This window comes from Theropithecus gelada, chromosome 2, assembly GCF_003255815.1.
Source record: "Theropithecus gelada isolate Dixy chromosome 2, Tgel_1.0, whole genome shotgun sequence".
Taxonomy (NCBI): Eukaryota; Metazoa; Chordata; class Mammalia; order Primates; family Cercopithecidae; genus Theropithecus; species Theropithecus gelada.
In genome coordinates this window covers 44227226-44248516 of record NC_037669.1, presented here as the reverse complement: position 1 = coordinate 44248516, position 21291 = coordinate 44227226, and the positions used below count along the sequence as shown (strand labels likewise).

General features: G+C 43.1%; 1 protein-coding gene across 9 annotated transcripts in view; it reads right to left on the bottom strand.

Moving 5' to 3' along the window:
• The window catches only part of KALRN (kalirin RhoGEF kinase), a 638197-nt gene that overhangs the window by 382049 nt on the left and 234857 nt on the right, over nt 1–21291 (bottom strand). For all 9 annotated transcript variants that reach the window (XM_025374819.1, XM_025374820.1, XM_025374821.1 and 6 more), the window contains exon 9: nt 16811–17041. In XM_025374819.1, the coding sequence (XP_025230604.1) occupies nt 16811–17041 (231 nt within the window). The remainder of the gene's footprint in view (nt 1–16810; nt 17042–21291) is intronic.

Below are 21291 nucleotides of genomic sequence, written 5' to 3'. Positions count from 1 at the left end.
CTATTTCTTTTATATTTGAGAAGCTTTTACTTCATTTTAACATAACTTTGATTGCTCTGTGATGTTATAGTGCCATCATTTAGTCCAATTTCTGCCATTAGAATTGAAGCTGTAGGGAAAATATGTGCAATTTCAACGAAAGTTCAGGAGCTACGCAGAAATCAATTTAACAAATCAAAAAGCAAATAATTTAGGAAAGTTAACAAAATTTCTTTAGTAATCCAGACTGAAAAAGTACTCGAGGCTAGATAAACATAGTCAATATATGAAGTACTGTTAAAGATTCTAATTTCTGTTTTATTTCAGATGGTTCATTTAGAGCCATCACTGCGTCATACACGTATTTAGACCACACACCGTCTCGACCCTGATTCCATGTCCTCCAACCTCGGGAGTACAATCTGACTTTCCATGCAGATCCTGCGCAGCAGAGAAACATGTTCCTGAGCAGACACCAGCAGTGCCTGACAATTACATTACACACTATAAATTTATGTGTGGCTTGAGATTCTAGATATTTGTCAGTTTCTAGTGTGTTCCATTAAGATAAATCAGGCTCCAGAATCTGAACATCACTGGTTAAAGAATAAATTGACTTTCTAGTCAAATCCCAGACCCTACCTAAGTACAAGCGCCTATCAAGGTACTCCTTATAATCTTATTCCTGAATAATTTCTCCTCATCTACAAGGCATATTTAAAATACTCAATTACCAATCATAGTCAGGGTATACAGCATGAGAGTCATTCATACCTATCGATGGCTCTGAATTGGTATTTGAGCATTTCTAACTTTGGAGGTTTTATCTTTTTGTTTTCGTCTGAGGGGTCCTCAGGCAGCAGAGAAGCATGTGTGGGTATATAAGTATTCACATATTCAGATATTTATTTAAATAGTCTTATTGTACCACAGTGCCAGGCACTAGAGCAGCTCTGGAGAGGGGAGAGCAGCAGTAAAAAGGTAGGCATGGCCTGATGCTGGGAACTCAGTCTACAGGGGTAACAAGCACTACACACTAAATCATACAATTCGTCATTCATTGCAAAGGTGAAAAGTACCAACAGCCAAATGCATCTTCTCTGGGGAGTCACAGAAGGTTTCTCAGGAGAAGTGAGGTTTAGCTGAGATCTGAGAGAGAGTAGGATTTAACCAAATTAGGAATTGAAATGACCAGCATGGCTTGCACGGGGGATAAGTAGGAAATGGACCCTGAAAAGGCAGGTACCAGATTGTGGTGAGCCGTGGTGTGCTGAACAGAAGAATCCAGTGTTCATCCTAAGAGCCACTGAAGAGCCGCTGCCAGGAGGATAAAGACACTTTTCATTTCCAGTTAAAAATTATTGCTCTGACTGACTAGGTGCAGTGGCTTATGCCTATAATCCTATCCCTTTGGGAGGCAGAGGCAGGTGGATTGCTTGAACCTAGGAATTTGAGACAAGCCTTGGTAACATGGCAAAACTCTGTTTCTACAAAAAAATTAGCCAGGCGTGGTGGTGCACACCTGCAGTTCCAGCTATGTAGGAGGCTGAGGAGGGAGGATCCCCTGAGCCTAAGAGTTCCAGGCTGAAGTGAGCTGTGATATCACCATTCCAGCCTGGGCAATAGAGTGAGACCTTATCTCAAATATATGTGTGTGTGTATATGCGTGTGTGTGTGTGTGTGTGTGTGTGTATAAATATATATATAGCTCTGACTGCTTTGTGGAGGATCAACTGGAGAAGGCAAGAGTAGAGAAAGGAAAACAGGAGGCAGAAATTCTGACAAGAGGTGATGGTGACTCATGTAAGGCCAATGGCAGTGTCTATAGATAGACAGATTGGGGGGAAAGAATTGCCAGGACTTGGTAACTGGCTATGGGGGAGATGCAGAGGCAGGCAGTAAGCCTGACCCCCAGGGGCATGTCTTGAATATCTGAGTGGAAGGTAGAACTAGTCACTGGTACGGGACTGAATGAGTTATGAGGGGTAGCACAGACATAACGTATTTTTTTTCTTAAGATTTTTTTCCCTTTCTATGCTCACACTCTTGTTCTGAGAATGACTATGGAAAGGGATACTCATGGGCATAAGTGGCAGTGATTTGTGCCCCTGAACTTGAATGGGAAATAGTACTCAATAATGGCTGTCAATCAGATTCTGGGAAAGATGTGCCTTTAGTTTCAAAGAAGTAATTTATACACTAAGGCTAAAAAATAAATTATAAATTGTTAATCTACCTAAATCCCAATAATAAAAGTTAGGAACGCCAAATCCATTTTAAAAACATAACTTCAACCTAATTGTCCATCAATGGATGACTAGATAAAGAAAATGTGGTATATATTGACAATGGAATACTATTCAACCATAAAAAAGAATGTAATCATGTCTTCTGCAGCAATATGGATGGAACTGGAGGCCATTATCCTGAGTAAAACAAGCCAGGCACAGAAAGACAAATATCACATGTTCTCACTTATATGTGGAAGATAAATAATGCAGACGCACGGATGCAGAGTGTGTAGTGCTAGACAATGGACACTGGAAAGGGAGAGGGGGTGGGTGATGAGAAATTATTAATGAGTACAATATATGTTATTTGGGTGATGGATAGCCTAAAAGCTCTGACTTTACCACTATGCAGTCTACGTATATAACAAAATTATACTTGGACCCTGTACATTTATACAAATAAAAATAAATAAATAAATAAATAAAGGCATACCCTCAGACTTAAATGAAATTAACCCATGCATTCTCAAAAGGGCTTTTCACTGGGGTATACTTTTTGAGCAGCCCTTAACTTGACATACAAAGTCCCCTATGCCTGGCCCTACCCCCTCTTAACCCCACCTTTGGTGAGTTCCTGCCTCACCCCCAAACACCCTAAAAGCTGCCTCTCATCTCCTAAGTTTTGCTCTGTTTTCCCCGTCACTTTCCATATCCTTTCCTCTTGTATACCTACTTCCCAGGCTACCTCCTACTTATCCTTTAAGCTCTACTTCAAAATCATTGGCTCTGGAAAGCCTTAACTCCTTAATAACCCATCCAGGCTGAAGCGGGTGTTTCTCTTCTCTTATTCTGTTCAAACCACAATTATTGCCCACAGGCCTGTCTCTCACACTAGACTCCAACCTCTTTGTACTCCCAGGACACAGTGTGGTACTCAACACAGAGTGGTTGCTTAATACCTGTTTAATTGAACTGAACTCAAACTGACCCCTCTAACGCAGAACTTTGGAGTGAATGTCTCCTGCTGTACACTCCCACTGTAACTCTCAGTCTGCACTCAAAGTTTTCTCTTTGTGCATCTCTACCTTCTCCACTGTCCCACTTGGCAGGTAGTTAGTTCCTAGAGGGATGTAAAGAGTACAGGTTTTTCACCATTTGTATGCTACCCTTCCCTCTCTTCTACCACACAGCATCCTTGCCTGCATCTTGCACTCAGAAGATACACAATGACTGTTTATAGCCATGAACTGCCAAGTGCATATGTGGCCGAGGTCCCTGCCTTGCTTGTCTTGAGAGGAATTTTGCCATCCCATTCAGGAATGCCATCATTAGGGATAACAGTGCAGGTGAGCCCAGTCTCCTTGCCACTACAGCAGGCAGGCAGTCTTGTAACAACTTGTAAAGATCTTCTTTTCTCCGTCTTGACTTTTCAACCAGAAAGCAGTCTTTTCCAAGAACAGTCTTTTCCAAAAGAGATGCTCACATCCTCGACTAGAATTGAAAGCTAACCTAACAGCCATTATGCATAATTCCCTAATCACCCCCTTTCTTCCTCATCTAATTGTGTTTATTCCAACCAGCATACAATCAAGATGCAGTCTTTTCTAACTGCCAAGAAGAAGGGAAAATGTTCTGTTCTTTTTTTTTGAGATGAAGTCTCTCTCTGTTGCCCAAGCTGGAGTGCAGTGGCATGATCTTGGCTCACTGCAGCCTCTGCCTCCCAGGTTCAAGCGATTCTCCTGCCTCAGCCTCCTGAGTAGCTGGGATTATAGGTACATACCACCATGCCTGGGTAATTTTTTGTATTTTCAGTACAGACGGTGTTTTGCCATGTTGGCCAGGCTGGTCTTGAACTCCTGACCTCAGGTGATCCACTTGCCTCGGCCTCTCAAAGTGCTGGAATTATAGGTGTGAGCCACCATGCCCGGCTGGAAAATGTCCTTTTGAAGAGAATTATTAACAAACAATCTCTGTATGGTGGCCATGAATGCATCTGAGCTCATGAGAAACCACTCTGGTCTTAAGGACTTTGTAAGTACCATTCCATGTGCCGGAACCTCTTCTTCTTCTTCTTTTTTTTGGTGACAGAGTCTCACTCTGTCACTCAGGCTGGAGAATAATGGCGCAATCTTGGCTCACTGCAACCTCCACCTACTGGGTTCAAGCGATTCTCATGCTTCAGCCTCTTGAATAGCTAGGACCACAGGCACACACCACAATACTCAGCTAATGTTATTGTATTTTGGTAGAGACAGGGTTTTACCATGTTGCCCAGGCTGGTCTTGAACTCCTGAGATCAGGCAATCTGCTCACCTCAGCCTCCCAAAGTGCTAGTATTAGAGGCATGAGCCACAGTGCCCAGTCCCAGAACCTCTTCTTAAACGCATCCTCATTGCTCATTCATTCAGCTCTCCACTTACTCATCACCAGTTATCGCCATATGACACATGGCGTACTTGCTTGGTTCGGGTGTTGTTTTATTTCCACCCCCTGACTGTAAGCTCTATGTAAACAGGGGATTCATTTGATTTGCTGCTGTGTTCTTCTCCGAGTATTTGCTGAATAAATGGGTAAACGAATAACAAATATAATTTGAAAACTTCCTGTGTGGGAAGGACAAAACCCATGAAAAGAAATGGAGATGTTTTGCAAATGTAGGCGGAATCAGAATCTCACCTCTCTGATCCCTCACCTGGTTCGCTCTGATAAGTCATCTTATTTGAAATAGATTATTCAGCTTGTGTCATAATTTGATCCACAGGGCAAAACAAGAAATTGCCTGATGTTTTAAGTAAACTAAAGATTTCTCCTCTCTTAATTTCTACCTCTCAGCGCTCAGCCTCCCACATTTAGAAAGCCATTATTCTGAAGTAAATGAAGGATCATTTATATGCCATCAGGCATCTACAAGACATTTTGTTCTGTTAAAGGTTCAAGTACACACAGTGTGAAGAGCACTCAGGAGAGTCTACCACATCATTATTTCTGTCTCTTCACACAGCACACTGAGCACTAGTTCTGAAGGGGAGCAGCTCCTAGGCTGCCTGTACCACCCAGCTCCCCAAAGGCTGCAACTGGAGAGCATGCAGGCACCACTTGAAATGCCCAATTACCAGCAACTCATTTTCCGTCCCCTCTTTGGAACAAGTATGATCAAAATAAATGTCTTGCTATGGCAGGAGAAGCCATCATTCTTCTGAGAGGGCTCAGCAGAAACTCATTAGCAGGTGTACAGACTGTGCTTCCATTGAGAGCTGCAATTCTGTCTCCTGGCAGACCCGATGTCGGGTAGAAGCCAGCTGAGGGTCCAGAGACCCAAAGTCTCAGCTGCCCCTAACCCTTGGCCTCTCCAGCCCCAGCCCACCTGTACCTGTCCCCTCCCAGCACAGTGGAGGCTGGGTCCTCCTACCTCCCTGAGAGAACCTCCTCTGCCTAGTGCCTTGCTGTCTGTTTCTGGAGGCACTATACTTTTTAACACTAAGGCTTCAAACTCTTGCCAGCAGTTGTGAACTTTAGAATGCTTAAGAATCACCTGGGGTTCTTTTTAAATTATAGGTTCCACCTCATTCCCAAATTCTGAATCAAGAAATGTAGAATAGGGCCTGATAATCTGTTTTTAAAAAGCCCTCCACTCTGCCCAGATAATTTTAATGCAGGGGTCCAAGGACCACACTTTGAAAAATACAGTTACATATTCATATGTGATGCCTCCTTCATTTTCTGTAACAAATGGAAAATTTTTAGTGATTTTTTTTCCCATAAAAGCTCCCAAACCTACACTTTCCCCATTACCCTTGTTCATGCTCTATGGCCACATACCATGCCTATGGTTTCCAGTCTCCCCTCACCCCAACTCAGCCCCTAAACTGGCACTAGATTTCCTCAAACCTCTACTCTGATTACATGTCTCCTCTGCACAGAATCCTTCAACAGCATCTCATCAATAATCATGCGTGAGTTCTTTATCCTTTAGCCTAGTATTCAAGATACCAGAATTAGCATGTTGAGATCAAGGACATGCTAAGGATAGGGATTATTAGAAAAAAGGTACCCTGGATGGTTACTGTCTTATCACTTGTTAATATAACAATAAAAAAGGAATTGAGGACATTAAACATGTTAAAAATTGCTGTGGATCAATAAAGCCCTGAGGTTCACTATCTCCTGGCAAGAGACTTCTCACTGCCTCCCCAGGCTTCATCAGCCTCCTACCCCTGCCAGATGAGATGCCCACGTGCTCATCATGGAAGGACCACTTTTCAGTCAGGACAGAGTTTGTATTCATAAAATCAAAATAAATACCAAACTAAACACCAAGGGAGAAGCCCATGGTGGGGAAGGGAAGAGAGGCAAGAAGGAAAGTAGGGCAGAGAACAGAGTGGCTGGGGTATAGTATGGGAAATGGGGAACCAGGAAGAAGAGGTACTAGGAGCCCATGAGGTTCCAGGCAGGAAGCATGTGAGCATGCAAGAGGCAAGCCTCTAGCTCATTCCCCAGCCCTGCAGAGACTAGGGAACACATGGAGAGAACTAGAACCCATAGTCTTCTGTACTAGCCTCCTGCCACAGGGAAAGGGATGGAGTGCTTCCTCTAAGATCAGGGACACTAAAAAGGCAGATGGGAATGTTTTCCTCCCTCTCTTCATTTCAATCAGAAAGCAACCCTGACAAGCAGGAGCCTCCCTCTCGATCTGCACCAACTCAGCAGAGTCTCAACCTTGTGCTCTTTCTGGGCATACACTCTGCCCAAATAATCACCTATTATCTACTTGAAAAATATCTGAATGATTAGATTATCACTATTAAAAAAAACTTATTTGAGAACTTTAAAACTGCTAATTATGACCATGGGCAGATGGATATTATTCAAGATACATGCTGCAAATAATAGCATCAGTAATGCTAAGTTAACATAATTATAACTGTGAAAAATAAATGAGAATGGATAGTGTCTGTTTTGGGGAAATTTGTGTTAGTAATAAATAGTTATAGAGAAAGCATATGGAAAAGGGCTTTTGTTCTTCATTTGCTTGGTAGATGTTCCTCCATCCCTTTATTTTGAGCCTATGTGTGTCTCTGCATGTGAGATGGGTCTCCTGAATACAGCAAACGGATGGGTCTTGACTCTTTATCCAATTTGCCAGTCTGTGTCTTTTAATTGGACCATTTAGTCCATTTACATTTTAGGTGAATATTGTTATATGTGAACTTGATCCTGTCATTTTGATATTAGCTGATTATTCTGCTCGTTAGTTGATGCAGTTTCTTCCTAGCATCGATGATCTTCACATTTTGGCATGTTTTTGCAATGGCTGGTACCTGTTGTTCCTTTCCATGTTTAGTGCTTCCTTCAGGGTATCTTGTAGGGCAGGCCTGGTGGTGACAAAATCTCTAAGCATTTGCTTGTCTGTAAAGGATTTTATTTCTCCTTCACTTATGAAACTTAGTTTGGCTGGATACAAAATTCTGGGTTGAAAATTCTTTTCTTTAAGAATGTGGAATATTGGCCCCGACTCTCTTCTGGCTTGGAGAGTTTCTGCCGAGACATCTGCTGTTAGTCTGATGGGCTTCCCTTTGTGGGTAGCCCGACCTTTCTCTCTGGCTGCCCTTAAGATTTTTTCCTTCATTTCAACTTTGGTGAATCTGACAATTATGTGTCTTGGAGTTGCTCTTCTCAAGGAGTATCTTTGTGGCAATCTCTGTATTTCCTAAATTTGAATGTTGGCCTACCTTACTAGGTTGGGGAAGTTCTCCTGGATGATACCCTGAAGAGTGTTTTCCAACTTGGTTCCATTTTCCCCCTCACTTTCAGGCACATCAATCAGATGTAGATTTGGTCTTTTCACATAATCCTATATTTCTTGGAGGCTTTGTTCATTTCTTTTTCCTCTTTTTTCTCTAGATTTCTCTTCTCGCTTCATTTTATTCATTTGATCTTCAATCATTGATACTCTTTCTTCCAGTTGATCGAGTCGGTTACTGAAGCTTGTTCATTTGTCACGTATTTCTCGTGTCATGGTTTTTATCTCTATCAGTTCGTTTATGGCCTTCTCTGCATTGATTATTCTAATTATCCATTCTTCCATTCTTTTTTCAAGATTTTTAGTTTCTTTGCGCTGGGTACGTAGTTCCTCCTTTAGCTCTGAGAAGTTTGATCGACTGAAGCCTTCTTCTCTCAACTTGTCAAAGTCATTCTCTGTCCAGCTTTGTTCCATTGCTGGCGATGAGCTGCATTCCTTTGGAGGGGGAGATGCGCTCTGATTTTTTGAATTTCCAGCTTTTCTGCACTGCTTTTTCCCCATCTTTGTGGTTTTATCTGCCTTTGGTCTTCGATGATTGTGACATACTGATGGGGTTTTGGTGTGGGTGTCCTTTCTGTTTGTTAGTTTTCCTTCTAACAGTCAGGACACTCAGCTGCAGGTCTGTTGGAGTTTGCTTGAGGTCCACTCCAGACCCTGTTTGCCTGGGTATCAGCAGCGGAGGCTGCAGAAGATAGAATATTGCTGAACAGTGAGTGTTGCTGTCTGATTCTTGCTCTGGAAGCTTCATCTCAGGGGTGTATCCCACCGAGTGAGGTGTGAGGTGTCAGTCTGCACTTAGTCGGGGATGTCTCCCAGTTAGGCTACTCAGGGGTCCGGGACCCACTTGAGCAGGCAGTGTGTCTGTTCTCAGATCTCAACCTCCGTGCTGGGAGATCCACTGCTCTCTTCAAAGCTGTCAGACAGGGTCATTTACATCTGCAGAGGTTTCAGCTGCTTTTTGTTTAGCTTTGCCCTGTCCCCAGAAGTGGAGTCTACAGAGACAGGCAGGCCTCCTTGAGCTGCTGTGGGCTCCACCCAGTTCGAGCTTCCTGGTGGCTTTGTTTACCTACTTAAGCCTCAGCAATGGCGGGCGCCCCTCCCCCAGCCTCGCTGCTGCCTTGCAGTTAGATCTCAGACTGCTGTGCTAGCAATGGAGGAGGTTTCTGGGTATAAGTAAGACTGTCTTCTTGAATCTTACTGGACAGGTAGTTTGAGGATCAATCTCAGCTGTCAGCAGCTATATGATATTAGACAAGTCTCATCCTGTGAGACCAAGTAATTGATCAGGACACTTTGATCAGTGATACTCTAGCACTAAATTATAAACTTCTCAAGGGCATGATCTGTGTCTCTTATTCCCATCACCCATCATAGGGTATATGGCATAGTAAAGAGGCTAAGAGGATGGAGTTTGATATTAGGTGAACTTGGAATTGAATCCCTGATCTGCCACTAGCTGTGTGACCTTAGGCAAGTTTACTAAGCCTTTCTAAGCCTTAATTTCCCCATCAGAAAGACGGAACAAAACTATCATCTGCCTCACAGTGATGGAAGATTAAACAAAAGCCAAGTGAAGAGATTAGATACTCAATCATATTTACTCATAAAGTTGATGAATCCTGAGCTTTGAACAATATAACTTATAAAGACATATTTAATTCCAGTAACAAAATCTCAGGGTTGGAATCCAACCATTCCTCTGATACTTGAATCCCCTTCTCAGTGCACCCATCAAGTAATCTGTTGAACACATGGTTCCCCCATGAGTGCATTCCTTGATCTAATGAGGTGCAGAATATGCCCTGACCCTTTCCTTTTTAGATGTTTTAATCCTTCTTTCTTATCAGAAGAGTTAGTTTCTAGACCTGACATCATTCTGGTCACTTTTTTTTTTTTAATAACTAATCATTCTGAGAGCAACCTGAAGTGCTCATCTTCTATTATGCAAAACTGTCGACTGGATTATACAATGACCAAACCATTTTAGTATGATTAAGAGACTATAGTCAATGGAGCTAGTAAAAGATTGACTATTTGGAGTTTTTAGAAAATTACAGTCAAATCCTTTTGAGACAGTCTTTGGCAAACTAGAGCTGACATAGTAAAAGCTGTAATTTTCCCCCTGAGGCTTCAGAAAAACTGAGGGGAGCAGGTACAATCTATTTGTAGTACAGGAACTATGGACTTTAAATGAATATTAATTTTCATTAATTCAGAATGGAAGTCACCAAGCCAGATATGTTCTGACATCACTGCCCTTCCCTAGTTCACCTGACCATACTGCTTAAAAACAAGACATAGAAGCCTCAAATGTGTCACTGACCTACTCACACCAACAAGACCACTCCCTACCCTTCCAGTCTCACCTCCCATTATCGCTGCCAGGAGTAGGTATCCAGTTAGACTTCCTCACCCTTGTGCCCTGCCTATAACTTAGTTCTCTGCTTTCTGGTCTTTCCCAAGAACATCACCCCCATCTCCCCTTCCTGTGCTCCACGGACCAGCGCGAAGCACACCCTAACAAGAGTGAACTCTCTCTGCCCTGACTCTAATAAGCTCATTGTTGTTTGGTTGTTTTTGGCTCTGAACACAGATAGCTGTGTGCCATTAATATATACTTGGGTGTATGTGTCTACGCTCAGAGGCAGAGACCACAAACTTCTAGCACAAGATTTTGCATACAGAAGGTGTGCCAAAACACTTTACAGACGTGTTTTTTTCTTTTTCCTTTTTTTTTTCTTTTTTGAGATGGAGTCTTGCTCTGTCACCCAGGCTGGAATGCAGTAGTGTGATCGTGGCTCACTGCAACCTCTTCCTCCCAGGTTCAAGCAATTCTCCTGCCTCTGCCTCCTGAGTAGATGGGACTATAGGCGTGTGCCACCACACCTACATAATTTTTGTATTTTTAGTAGAGATGGGGTTTCACCATGTTGGCCAGGCTGGTCTTGAACTCATGACCCCAAGTGATCCTCCCGCCTCAGCCTCTCAAAGTGCTGGGATTACAGGCGTGAGCCACCGTGCTTGGCCTCTGTCAACTGATACATTTTTTATTTGCTACAGAAAAACTAAATTACTTTATAATAAAAAATAGAAGTTGGGGGTAGGAGGGTTAAAGTCACACTAAAAGACAAAAACATGGAATTATTTGATTTAAATAATCAGTGGAGATTATTCCTGTGTTTGTGTTTTATTCAAAGAGCCTACCTACTGTTCTACCACAGAGTGTTGTCTGTCTAGGATTTGCTATCAGATAGACTCATTCTTGCAAAAAATGGAGAGTGAAGAAGAAGGTGAGGCGGAACAAGGTGGCCTGCCTGCAGGGGATGCTCTGAAAACAGTTGGTCTAGCTAAGAAAAGATAGAATGAAATTTGCATCTCCCAGAAAGAGCAAGAATCTAGTGACTCCTTGTTCTTCCCACCACAATTCAGGTGTATCTGGGCCTGAAAGTAGCCCTTTTACATACATGGAAGATAGAAGAGTTAGGGGAGAATAAAAAACAGAAAGTGCATTGGGTTTCCTTGCACCCAATACAGGAGCACCCAGATTCATAAAGCAAGTTCGCAGAGACCTACAAAGAGAGTTAGACTCCCACACAATAATAGTGGAAGACTTTAACACCCCACTGTCAATATTAGTCATATCAACATGACAGAAAATTAACAAGGATGTTCAGGACTTGAATTCAGCTCTGGACCAAGTGGACCTAATAGACATCTACAGATCTCTCCACCCCAAATCAACAGAATACACATTCTTCTCAGCACCACATCGCACTTATTCTAAAATTAACCACAAAATTGGAAGTAAAACACTCCTCAGCAAATGCAAAAGAACGGAAGTAATAACAAACAGTCTCTTAGACCACAGTGCAATCAAATTAGAACTCAGGATTAAGAAGCTCACTCAAAACCACACATCTACATGGGAACTGAGCAACCTGCTCCTGAATGACTACTGGGTAAATAATGAAATTAAGGCAGAAATAAAGAAGTTCTTTGAAACCAATGAGAACAAAGACACAACATACCAGAATCTCTGGGACACAGCTAAAGTAGTGCTCCGAGGGAAATTTATAACACTACATGCCCACAGGAGGAAGCGGGAAAGATCTAAAATTGATACCGTAACATCACAATTAAAAGAACCAGAGAAGCAAGAGCAAATAAATTCAAAAGCTAGCAGAAGACAAGAAATAATTAAGATCAGAGAAGAACTGAAGGAGATCGAGACACAAAAAACCCTTCAAAAAATCAATGAATCCAGCAGCTGGTTTTTGAAAAGATTAACAAAATAGATAGATCACTAGCCTAATAAAGAAAAAGAAGAATCAAATAGACACATAAAAAATGATAAAGGAGATATCACTGCTGATCCCACAGAAATACGAACTACCATCAGAGAATACTATAAACACCTCTATGCAAATAAACCAGAAAATCCAGAAGAAATGGATAAATTCCTGGACACAGACACCCTCCCAAGACTAAATCAGGAAGAAGTTGAATCCCCAAATAGACCAATAACAAGTTCTCAAAATGAGGCAGTAATTAATAGCCTACCAACCAAAAAAAGTCCAGGAGCAGATGGATTCACAGTCAAATTCTACCAGAGATACAAAGAGGAGCTGGTATCATTCCTTCTGAAACTATTTCAAACAATAGAAAAAGAGGGACTCCTCCCTAACTCATTTTATGAGGTCAGCATCATCCTGATACCAAAACCTGTCAGAGACACAACAAAAAAAGAAAATTTCAGGCCAATATCCCTGATGAACATCAATGCAAAAATCCTCAATAAAATACTGGCCAAACAAATCCAGTAACACATCAAAAAGCTTATCCACCACGATCAAGTCAGCTTCATTTCTGGGATGCAAGGCTGGTTCAACATATGCAAATCAATAAACATAATCTATCACATAAACAGAATCAATGACAAAAACCACATGATTATCTCAATAGAGGCAGAAAAGGCTGATAAAATTCAACACCCCTTCATGCTAAAAACTCTCAATAAACTAGGTACTGATGGAATGTATCTCAAAATAATGAAAGCTATTTATGACAAACCCACAGCCAATATCATACTGAATGGGCAAAAGCTAGATGCATTCCTTTTGAAAATCAGCACAAGACAAAGATACCCTCTCTCACCACTCCTATTCAACACAGTATTGGAAGTTCTGGCCAGGGCAATCAGGCAAGAGAAAGAAATAAAGGGTATTCAAATAGGAAGAGAGGAAGTCAAATTGTCTTTGTTTGCAGATGACATGATTGTATATTTAGAAAACCCTATCGTCTTGACCCAAAAATCTTTTTTATTTTTTTATTTTTTGTTGCTTTTTATTTACTTTTATTTTAGGTTTGGGGGTACATGTGCAGGTTTGTTACATAGGTAAATTGCAGGTCACTGAGGCTTAGTGTATGAGTGATCCCATCACCAAGATACTGAGCATAGTACTTGATAGGCAGCCTTGAACCCACACCTCCTTCCCACCTTCCCCACTCAAGCAGTCCCTAGTGCCTACTGTTCCCGTCTTTGTGTCCATGTGTGTTCAGTGTTCAGCTTCTGCTTATAAGTGATAACATGTGGTGTTTGGTTCTCTATTCCTGTGTTAGTTTGCTTAGGATAATATTCAAATAACTTTAAAAGATTACACATGAGGTAGAAAGACTGACAGAAATACAACCTAGTCACGTACATATTTTCTACTCTCAATTTCTTATATTAACTTCTAATGATAAGAGCCACCTTGTCCTCACCTTGTCTTATATTCCTGACATTGCTATTCACCAGGTCTCTGGATTTCTTTGAGGTTTCTGGGATTCAGAGCATTTTCTAAAAATTCAACATTTTAAGCCTCCATCAAAACTTGTAATGTCTTGCTTTCTTTTTTTTTTTTTTTTTTTTTTTTGAGATGGAGTCTCGCGCTGTCGCCCAGGCTGGAGTGCAGTGGCCGGATCTCAGCTCACTGCAAGCTCCGCCTCCCGGGTTCACACCATTCTCCTGCCTCAGCCTCCCGAGTAGCTGGGACTACAGGCGCTGCCACCTCGCCCGGCTATTTTTTGTATTTCTTAGTAGAGACGGGGTTTCACCGTGTTAGCCAGGATGGTCTCGATCTCCTGACCTCGTGATCCGCCCATCTCGGCCTCCCAAAGTGCTGGGATTACAGGCTTGAGCCACCGCGCCCGGCCTGTCTTGCTTTCTTTACTTCTCTAGATGTTGGTCCAAAATCTTAAGCTGATAAGCAACTTCAGCAAAGTCTCAAGATACAAAATCAATGCAACTGATTTTTTGCATAATTCTGGAATGTGCAAAAATCACAAGCATTCCTATAAACCAATAATAGAGAGCCAAATCATGAGTGAACTCCCACTCACAATTGCTACAAAGAGAATAAAATACCTAGGTATATAACTACAAGGGATGTGAAGGACCTCTTCAAGGAGAACTACAAACCACTGCTGAAGGAAGTAAGAGGACACAAATAAATGGAAAAAGATTTCATGCTCATGGATTTACAAACAAAAAGAGCCTTTCTGAACTGACAGGGTCTTAATTTCAGAAAGGCTCTCATTTTTAAAAGCATGATGCAGAACAACCACAGGTGTGGTTTTATACTTTTTCTTAGCTTTAGTTTAGATGTCATGGTGGCCACAGAAAAGTCAGATCACAGCAGTTCCCTGATGGTTGGAGTCTGGAATGCCACCCTCCTCTTGGGGAGGCCTTTCACCCACCCTCCTGGCAGCCCCTCTGCAGCTCTCCAGGACAACAGCTGTAAAATCAGCATGAGGGTAAAGAGGACACCATGGATATTGTACAATTCATGGCCCAGATCATCTCTGAGAGTCATGGAGAGTTCACTGAAATAGCAACGCCTCTCCTTTGTGCCTTCAGAGGCTGGTACCTCACTCTGTCTCAATCACAGACTACCTCCTGTGCTCTCCTGCACTCAGGAGTGATATATTTATCAGGATAGCTCCAGATGGCAGGAGTAGGCAACTGATTCATTTGCTTCTCCACTCCCAGCAGGCCCCATGAGGGCTTCAGAACTGCGGCCAGCACATCAGTACTGCCCATTTCTCCTGGGACTGAGGTGTTGCCTCTGATGACTCAACTGATGCTCCAGTCAGAAGAGGACTCTGCAAGGCGAGTTATGGCAGCCCAAGAAGTGAGGACATGCTCGAAGGCCCATCTGCTCCTGGGACTGATTGCACAGTGACTATCCCCCTAGTCAGAGGGTGTCACAGTCAGTGACAAGAATGCTCAACTCTCCCTCCACTCGGCCTGACTACTTCAGGCACCCAGCACCAGAGGCCCCTCTAATGACACCGGTGAAGGGAACCAATATCCCAAAGACATGTACAGTTGGCTCTCAATTTGCCATGTGTATTTCACTACACTGGAAATATACAATGGATTACATTGTATCATATAATACAGTAGATAAATTAGATTATCCTTGGATTATACCTGGCCGATGCCACAAAAGAATGAAAGGAGAGTGAATTGTTATTTTATATGTATAATCCTGGAGTTACACGGTAGCCACAGAAAAGTCAAACAGGTGTTGAACACAAGTGCGTCCACCCCAGCAGCTCCTCTGAAGCTCTGCAGAGCCCATCCTAGGACAACTAAGCCCATCCTTAGTTCTCCTATGGTGAACTAAGAGAGAGATGACAGACAGTGAGACTGGATCTCAGTCCCATCTCCCAACCAGCTCCCCCTGCCCTAGTATATCAATCCTCCAGCAAAGATCCCAGGGTCCCCTGGAAGACAGAAACAGAGAAAGTACAAGGAGAAAAGAATGGGTTATTTCATCTGAAAGGGCATTTGTAGCAAGACTGTCCTTTTGTGGTCAGAAACATAACCATTTCTTTGTTATTAGTGGTAAAGGAAAAAGCCACAACTGATGTCATAATACAAAAAAAACTATATAAAGTCAGAAATAACCTGTAATCATGAAACATACACTGAACAACAGCCCAGGTTTTAAATCTGATTTTCCTGGTCCAACCTTGTAAAGGAATCCTCTGAAGGTCCCTGTACCCCACTTCACCTCCACTTTGGCAGGCCACCTGCATCCCAGATGGACCATATGTGGGGTCCAAGCCTGACAGTGCTCAGATAACCACCCACCCCTGAGCTGTCTAGCAATCACTGCCTGAGTGTGGGTCAAGCTCACCAAACGAAAAATGTGCCACATTGGCCCTAACCCTAACCCATATTGACAGTTTGGGAGGCCGAGGCGGGCAGGTCACCTGAGGTCAGGAGTTCAAGACCAGCCTGGCCAACATGGTGAAACCCCATCTCCACCAAAAATACAAAAATTAGCTGGGTGTGGTGGCACATGCCCTTAATCCCAGCTACTTGGGAGGCTGAGGCACAAGAATCACTTGAACCCAGAAAGTGGAGGTTGCAATGAGCCAAGATTACACCACTGTACTCCAGTCTGGGCAGCAGAGCGAGACTCTCTCCAAAAAACAAAACAAAACAAAACCAAAGAAAAATGTGCCATATGACGATGACGAATTGCAGTTCCTGAAACTAAGTCTCCCTTTCCAATATCACATGGTGAGAAGGCCAGTCTATAAAGTCACTTAGGCAAGAAACATGCAATTCACAGGTCCAGTTTTTGTTTTGTGTTTTGGTGGGGGTTCTGTGGAGCACTTGAGAGCTGAATTTCATTTTTCCCTCTATAAGTCTGTGCTCTCCTAAGCCTGATCACCTAGATCAGGGACTTGAGCTCGGTCTGCCTCCTAGAATGGATGATGGACACCAGGGCTCAGAGCCTGTTACCTGCTGTACGTCCTGCTGGAAGACACAGAGCTGCAGCCGCTGGTGGAGCCGCACCTTGCGGTGCTGCCAGATGCTCTCCAGCCGTCGCTGGTGATGTAACACCTCGTGCACCACGTCCAGCACTTGGTGCACTGCCTTGGAGTAGTTGGCTGTGGCCGTGAGGGATTCTGAGTTCCCAGGGCTCAGGGGCCGCTGTAGCACATCTAGCAGTGCTTTGCCATCCTGGCTGACCTGCAGGAAAGAGAGAATTTTAGGTTAAGGGAAAAGGGTGATAGGCAGGGCACAGAGAGAAGCAGTAAGTATCTGCCTGAGGTCCCTGACTATGCCTTCTGAGAATCTCAGGAATTCCATACCCAGACACCTAGCCAGCCAGAGCTGCCATGATCCTCCAGCCTGGTAGAGGGCCAAGCACCTGGAATTCCCTGATGGGGGAGTTGCTGGAGTGCTGGCCAGTTGTCTGTGAGACTCTCTCCCCTCCTGAATTTCAGCTCTGTGAGGGCAGAGACACTGCCTACTTGCCGCTCTCCCCTCAATGCCCAAAACAGTGCCTGGCACACAGTAGGAACTTGGCAAATTTTAGTTGTTGTTGTTTGTTTGCTTGTTTGTTTTTGAGACAAAATCTCGCTCTTGTCCCCAGGCTGGAGTGCAATCAATGGTGCGATCTCCGCTCACTGCAACCTCTGCCTCCCGGGTTCAAGCAATTCTCCTGCCTCAGTCTCCTGAGTAGTTGGGATTACAGGCGCGTGCCACCATGCCTGTCTAATTTTTGTATTTTTAGTAGAGATGGGGTTTCACTATGTTGGCCAGGCTGGTCTCGAACTCCAGACTTCAGGTGATCCGCCCACCTCAGCCTCCCAAAGTGCTTGGATTACAGGCGTGAGCCACCGCGCCCAGGCTTGGTAAATATTTTAACTGACTCACACCAGGGAAGACAGTATAACTTCATTTCAGAAATGAAGTCAATATAAGTTCCCACCATAATTCTCTCCTGCTCTTTCTTTCCCAAATTCCTCTATCTGGCTCTAAAATTCTAGATGTGTGACAAGAGACAAGTTATTTAACCCCCTTGGTCCTCAGTTTCCTTCTCTGTAAAAGAGGGAGAATTATGTACATATTTCATAAAGTCATGGTGAGGATTAAATGAGTTAACACACATACAGTGTTTAGAATAGAGCCTGACGTGATACTGGCTACCAATTTTATCTTCACCAGCATCACCATTGATATGGTTTGTCTGTGTCCCCATTCAAATCTCATCTTGAATTGTAGTTCCCATAATCCTCACAGGTTGTGGGAGGGACCTGGTGGGAGGTAATTGAATCATGGGGATGGGTTTTTCCCATGCTGTTCTCATGTTAGTGAATAAGTCTCATGAGATCTGATGGTTTTATAAAAGGGCAGTTCCCCTGCACACACTCTCTTGACTGCCACCATGTAAGACATGCCTTTGCTCCTCCTTCACTTTCTGCCATGATTGTGAGGCCTCCATGGCCATGTGAAACTGTAAGTCCATCAAACCTGTTTTTTTTCTTCTTTTTTTTTTAATAAATTACCCAGTCTCAGGTATGTTTTTATTAGTGGCATGAGAACAGACTAATACAACCATCATCATAATCATCATCATCTCCCTCCCATCCTCTTTATTTCCTTGTCGTTTTCTTTCTTTTGTCTTTATCCTTTTAAAATACTTTGCTCTTGCTCTATACGACCCCCTTCTTTCTTCTGAAAAGCAGTAAAATCCTCATTTTTCTAGAACATGCAGAGAAAGGCTGGGACACTTAGACTGTGGACACACCATCCACATCCCAACACTCGCCCTCAGTCTGAGAAAAGTGGGATGACACTCTCTGCCATTCTTCTCATTGGAGTTCTGGCACAATCGCGGGCAACAATAATTCTGGAAAGTGACATCATACAATCAACACCTGTGGCCCTCCTGTACTTGGCAAAGTACCCAACAGAACATGCATCTTTCCAATTTAAAACAGGGGTGACTGGGAATTGATAGAAATGTTGAGTCCCCAAACTTGGTTACCAACTAAATCAAAGTTGGCTTGGAGTCTTCCCCAAAAGAAGGCTTTTGGAGATGAAAATGGTCTTTTATCTCATCAGCAAGGTAGGGAATGAGGTGTGTTTCCATCTCCACACCTCTGATGATGAAGCTGTTTGCCGGGTTTGCATACTCCCCTCACCCTTCCTTTGGTCCCTGATAATAGCTTGGCTGGGGGTCCAGGAATACAGAAGCAGCTGTTACTCCTCCTGCCCATGGGGCCACAGAAGGGCCTTCAGGGCAGGGTGGTTAGGAGGGGTGCTGGAGTAGAGTGCAGCAGAGGCCAGGAGAGGAAACCACCACCACCCACCCAATCCCACCATCCCCATCTCCCATAGACTGCCAGGAGAGTGGGGTGGGGGAAGTAGTTTATAAACAATGCAGAGGTGATGCCCACCAGAGACATGAGTAAGACAAATATCCTATAGCCAAACCCAGGAGCGCTCTCTTCCTGGAATTCTGAGCAAATGCTGTCTTTTGGCACCATGCTATGTCCAGGGCAGGGTGGTTAGAGATGGAGGCCCAAGTCCTAGAAATCCACCCTGCATGAGCTCCAATTCTCTGCCTCAGTCTCTACATCTGTAGGAAGCAGGGACAGCTCACTGGCCTCTGAAGTGGGGTTGAAGGGAAGGTTTAAGACTCACAATGCTAGGGCCTGATAATTAATTGAGAGAAATATTGTGTCTATATGTATAATTATACCCGCACCTCACACATGTGGAAGTATAATATTAATCTCATTTGTACTCTCTATATTTGTATTTTGCAAGGAGTAAATTTAAAGATTCTTGACCCATGGGCAGAGGCACAGTTCTGTTATAAGACAGAAAGCTTTGGGCCATATGGATCAGAGCTGATGAGATCAGATTTGGCTCATAAGTCCTTCATTGTGCCTTCTACAATGACAGAATACATTACCATTTTTTAGTGCTCATTACTATCAGACACTGGGCCAAGTGCATTATATACATTACCTTCATTTTATTTTTTTAATTCTTTGTTGGGTACTATGATTTATTTATTTAAATAGTTTTGGGGAACAGGTGGTGTTTGGTTAGCTCCCACTTAAAGGTGAGAATATGCGATACTTGGTTTTCCATTCCTGAGTTACTTCACTTAGAATAATGGTCTCCAACTCCATCCAGATTGCTGTGAATGCCATTATTTTGTTCCTTTTTATGGCTGAGTAGTATTCTATGGTGTATATATACCACATTTTCTTTATCCATTTGTTGGCTGACAGACATTTAGGCTGGTTCCACAATTTTGCAATTGTGAATTGTCATGCATTACCTTTATAACCTCGACACTATCCTATGAGGCAGGTGTTACCACTTTCATTTCACAGATGAAACGAAGCTCAGAGTGGTTAAGTAACTTGTCTGAGGTCACACAGCTAGTAAATCGGAGAGCCAGGATTCAAATTCAGTTTGACTGTGGCAAAAACCCTTATTCTTACCCAGAAGCCATTGGTTCTTAGACTTCAATGTGCATCAAATTCAAATAGGGTAATAGTTATTAAAATGTAGGTTCCAGGTCTCACTTCTTGACATTCTGATTCAGTCTTGGGTGGGACCCAGGAATCTGTATCAGGTGAGTCTGATGCAGGTGGTCCAGGAACCCATTTTAATACTCCTCTAACTAATCCTGCCCAGAGGAAACACATGGGCTGTCTGTGAATTCACTTCTCCTCATCCAGCTTCCTTAATCAGCCCATCCCTCTCCATCCCTCAGTTCCCTTCCTCAGAATTCATGCCAGTTAGCAAACATACTAACTTGTGTATATCTACACAGAGGTACCTATGTAGCTGTTTCCTTTTACTTTGAGAGGACTGTCAAGAGGTTTTTTTTCCCTTTCTTAGCTTTACAGCAACCCCCTGCCTTTGATTTTTCAATGGAAGAGTCTTTGTCCTTCACATTCACGGAAGCTTTTTACTCCTGCAAACACTATCTCCACGCTGTGTGTTTTCCTCTGGATCTTCTGGTGAGAAAATTAATATTTTTTTGATGAGCTGCTTCATAAAAAAGGTGGCAGGGCTAGTGCGTACATGTCCATTCACCAACCAGAAAGCAAACTCCAGAAAAGCACAGCTTCATTTTCTTATATTCCTCCCCCAAGAGGAGAAAGTCCAATCTTCACACACAGGATAAGGCAAGTGTATAGGGTGTGTGTGTGTGTGTGTGTGTATGTGTGACAGAGAGAGAGAGAATGAATGTGAGTGCACCAAAGTGATGCCTAATAATGGCCCCAATTTGTTCTCCTTCCTGGTTGGAGACACCATAGTTCATAGATCAAGGTTCCTAAAGATGTCACCAAAAAAAGAAAAACAGCCTCTCTTCTTCTTAGTCCCACCCAGGCTATTTCACAGTGCACAGGCCAGTGCCCTCGTCACCCACCCACATGCAGAAATGCTCAAGACCCATGGTTGCC